This window comes from Lygodium microphyllum, chromosome 4, assembly GCF_053477565.2.
Source record: "Lygodium microphyllum isolate KBCC chromosome 4, Lygodium_microphyllum_v1.1.10, whole genome shotgun sequence".
In the NCBI taxonomy this organism is placed as follows: domain Eukaryota; kingdom Viridiplantae; phylum Streptophyta; class Polypodiopsida; order Schizaeales; family Lygodiaceae; genus Lygodium; species Lygodium microphyllum.
Genome location: NC_141138.1, coordinates 2,632,988 through 2,637,539, shown reverse-complemented (window position 1 = coordinate 2,637,539; position 4,552 = coordinate 2,632,988). Strand labels below are relative to the sequence as shown.

At 44.4% G+C, this 4,552-nt stretch overlaps 1 protein-coding gene across 1 annotated transcript; it reads right to left on the bottom strand.

Moving 5' to 3' along the window:
- Nucleotides 1-1,693: 1,693 nt before the first annotated feature.
- On the bottom strand, nucleotides 1,694-3,704 carry LOC148036738 (uncharacterized). Its single transcript, XM_087677179.1, has one exon. It carries the CDS (start codon nucleotides 3,649-3,651, stop codon nucleotides 1,801-1,803), a length of 1,851 nt encoding a protein of 616 aa, XP_087533305.1. The 5' UTR covers nucleotides 3,652-3,704; the 3' UTR covers nucleotides 1,694-1,800.
- Nucleotides 3,705-4,552: the final 848 nt, after the last annotated feature.

Below are 4,552 nucleotides of genomic sequence, written 5' to 3'. Positions count from 1 at the left end.
GGATTCTACTACAAGATTCATCCATGAAGTCAAATACATCAATAGTACTATAAGATGAGGATTTGGCAAACACATCAGGCATTGTGTACTTCAAGAGAAGGTCGGAACAACCTTTGTTACTATAATTATTTTGGCAAGAGTAGCCTGAAACAACAACTTTATTTGCCGGGATTATTTCCTCAGATGTATCGATCACCTTGACTGCCTTGTCATTGCCTTGATTGACCAAGATTCACCTTTGTGACCATTATAAGAAGTCTATTGGTTGAGAAGATAAACCAAGTGGAAAGAGATGGAGCAACTGTAGATATGGTTGGGGTTGTGAAAGTGTTTGCAAGAGGTATATTGTCAAGTAGTAGGAAATGGGAGGAGAGGCATGATTTTGGGATGTGAGATAATAGAGTTCTTAGTGGAATCATCTTTCTCATATCATGGATAATTAATGAATACAAGTGAGTATTAGTATTATAATTATGATACACCATTAATTGGAAAATAGGAGTTGGACTACCTATCCTCAGAGAGTAGAGTTGGTTTGGCATGGGTAGGAATTGATATATAACAATTTTTGGTTGGATGTGATGTGTTTGAAAAGTAAAATGCATACATTAGTCTTTTGTGGTTAATGGTCAAATACTTTTGGTTTGGGCATAATTTCCTTGAAAAATGAAATGTTCATGTACAAAAGCATAATAGATTATAAATTCTAGGAAGAATCAAGTAAAATTCACTTGGTGATGATAGGTCCAGAACCTAGAAAGGGTGTTATGGGGATTTAAAACTCTAGATAAATATATTATTTGAATGATGTAATGAAGGTGATATTAGCTTTCATTCCTTTGTGCCCATAGCAAGTGAGAACTTGGCCACTCTTCTTCATCTTTGAACACATAAAGGGGATGTCTATTCTAGTTTGTGTGTGCTTTTAGCACAAGTGAGCACTCTTCTTATTCTTTGTTCTATTTCTCCACTTTTCTGTTCTCAAACTTTTTGGTATGGGTGAAGAGATGAGAGCATCACTCTCTACATGCTTTTAGGTTCAACTTAGCTTGTTTTCTTCATTCCTTCTTTAAGATTCTTAAATTTTTGCACATGTGAGATCTCTTCAGCTCTTGAGTGAGTAGGCAAGGTGACTCAAAAGAATGCCTCTTTGAGTGGAATGGTAGATGGAGGAGACAAAGTAGGCTCTAGATACTAGGAGTGCACTTGGTCCAAGGTGTGACAACTGTAAGGGCTGTTATGAACATGCTCGAACATGCATGGCTAGGTGAAATGATAGCAGAGCATCATATAATTTCTTCATGGGAAAAGAATCCCAACCACAATGCAAATATATGCAACATGGAGTGTTGCAAACATGTGTGATTTAAATTCTTAACGAGTTTAAGTAGGTAGATTTTTTATGTTACTTCAAATTGTCATAGCAAGGCAACTTCTTCACCCTTGCTATCTCTCACTTTGCACATAAGACCCCTCTCACTTCTTGTCCCAAAAACCTATGATACCACAAAAGGTTGATTCCCTACCCATGATACTTGTCCCAAGTGGATTTCACATTCACACTACAACCATGCAACAACTGTCCCGAGTGGATTTATTCTCACACTTATGAGATGGAAAATGGCAAATTATGGAGCTGATATCTCAAAAGTATCTTGGAATAATAAGCAAAGGCTCTACTGAATTTCATGTTAAGTAGATGGAGTATAGATGTAACTTACAATAGCGATATCCGTATTCTGAGACCGTTCACTTCTTCAATAATACAGTGTAATTTCTGACATGTCATCTATGTTCTCATTAAGCAGGGTTCATACAAATGGACGTTAGCAACATGTGAGAAAGCATCAAGTCGACAAAGTATTGATGTGGTTTCCCATACCATGGTTGCCTGTAGAAATTCGGAGGTCGACCGTAATGGCCTCCATCGCTACAACAATGATCAAAATGGAAAGGAAAAGATGGATCGAAAGCATCAATAACATACAAGTCGGGGAAGACTCGTCGAAAATGCTCAATCAATGCAATATTAAAGACTTCCAATTTGTGTGGGTTCGACTGCATGTAACGAGAAGCACCGGCTGGAGCAACACTGGTGCGCAGTATAATTCTTTCTGGAGATGCGCCTTTGAATATAGATTGCCAAAAACTAAGAGCTTGATTGATGGCACCTACAAAGCTTGATAAAGAAGGGAAGTGTGTGCCATCGTGAAGGCCTGTGTTAAATACGAAGGCATTTGGTGGGGAGGATGTTTGGTTGAAGTACGTTTCGAGTCTGTCACGATAATGAGGATCGAGGAGAGAATCTAGTCCTAAGCCATCCTCGTAGACGTTGTGGTGTCCATTAAAGACGAGAGAGATACGGATGGTTTGATTTTGTTGATGAGAATTGGTGAATGTCTGCTCAAGGTTCCGATCGAGCGTCCAAGTGCTGATGGTGGTGCCTGATGGCACAGGGTGTCCGAGCAGGAAGATGAGAATGTTTCTGATATAGTCTTGCATGTTAGAGTCTCCCCAGAAGAAGAGCCACTTGCCTGCTAGGCAATCCCAGGCCTCTTGCCTTTCCCATAAGCGGAAAGCACAGTGGGCAGAATAAACCCAACCGTTGCTTTCTAGGAGGGAGACATGGCCATGGCACCATGGTTGAGTGCAGAGGGTGTGAGCAGGGGGCTGCAAGCATTGGTCGAAGCGACCGTCGGGGCTTGCTCGGCAGGTGCGGTTGTACCAAGAGCGGGTCCATCGGCCATGCCACGTCTTGTAATTGTAGTGCAGGTGGAGGGGTGTGCAAAGTGGCAGCTGTCGGGAGATGGCACCGCTGATCATAACATGGGGGTTGGCGTTAGGATCATGGGGGCCGGGCGCAACCAAGAGGAAGGAGAGGGTCTTGTTGATCATGGGGGATAGAGGGGGGACGGCCCATGTGTGGGCTTCCAAGTCGAGGCCATGGAAGTTCGAGAAGAGGAGGTTGGCGAAGAAGGTGTAAGGCCCCGGGAAGGCCCTGTCCACCATGAAAGACACTCTGTAGGTGCCATTGCCCAGGTCTGACACTCGAGGCCGCGACCGCCATCGCTCCCCGGCCAGCTGCGTCTCGTAATAGTCCCCGCCTGCGCAGCGGGGCTCTCCGTCCCCTCCCATGGACACGATCCAGAAGTGAAAGACCGTGTCCGTCGGAATCGAGATAGCCCCCCCGGCGGCCTGCGTCTGATCCTCCTCATGCTCATGGAAGCGGCCTCCTCCCACCCCCACCAGCTTGAAGCTCCTGGTGCTCACATTGTGGCACGCGCTGCTGCCGTTGAGGCTGAGGTCTCGCAGGATCTTGTGCGTCCGCGCAAGAGGGTCGACGACCTCGACGAGGCAGCTATTAGGACATTCTCGATTATCAATATCATCTTTCGCTGCAGCTGCAGTTGACTGTACGATCCTATCGGGATATAACCAGCTCAAGTACAAACTGGAGCTGGTTTGAGCTGCCAGCTGCCGCTGCCTCTGGCCGGACCTGCGCACAAAATTACCGAACGAAGGAAATATGCGGTAGTGTTGCTGCTGCTGCTGCTGGTATAACAGGCTGCCTCCTGCTGCCATAAGCGTTATCACAAGGATGAAGCTTCTCGCCAGTAGACTGCGTCCTCTCTTATTATTATAACTCATCATGACTACGGATGGGTGATCTGTTGTCAGAGGATCATCCGAACTGAAAGTGTGCGAGGCTCCAGCTGATCAAGCAGGACCATCGACACGACAAGGCCTACATGATCTCTCTCTCTCTCCCTCTCTCTCTCTCTCTCTTTCTCTCGCGCGCGCGCGCTTGCAAGTAACGTGCTCTTATCGTGGGCTGTCGAGAATTCCAAGATGCATCGAATCGCTGGTTCTACCTTAAAAAAAAGGTTAATAGAAGAGGCTCCGTCACTCCGGCGCATTCGAAGTTAGGGAGTAGTACAGCGCCATGACGCTTTGCTTGTTCGTAACACACTCACAGTGGCAGGCATTCACGGAAAACGTTGTTTAAAAGTGCGAACTTTAACGTTCGTCGTAACTCGTGAGGCAATGCTCCCACTGCCCAGAAAGCCGATTTTCGAACCGATTTAATGAAAACCTTCTCAAGAAGCTCTAAGAGCGTCGTCTCTACCCTAGCCTAAGTTCAAGAAGCCTCGTGGTATTAACCCCAAACCAAAGGATTTGTCTTCCTCTTAAAAAGCCTACAACTGCCTTTGTTTTAATCTACCTTTAACATTTCCACCCAGCACAAAAATAAACTATTTAATTTAAAAGTTCGGTGGTTTTTCCAAGGCTTTGAAGTTTAAATGGTATTTTGCAAAAAAAACTATTTTTTGTAATTCACTTGACATTAGACCTCAATTTCTTGTAAACAGTACACAGTGCATAATCAATGATTACTATTCCAAGGTGAAGTGGGACTTATTCATAAAAGTTGTAACTCGTCAAGTGAATTAACAACTGAACAAACAAGCACTACAACAAAATAGGAGCATAGATGTGGTCGGCACACATTTGCAAGTGTATTTATCAATGCATCTCATAGACTTGTGTTTAA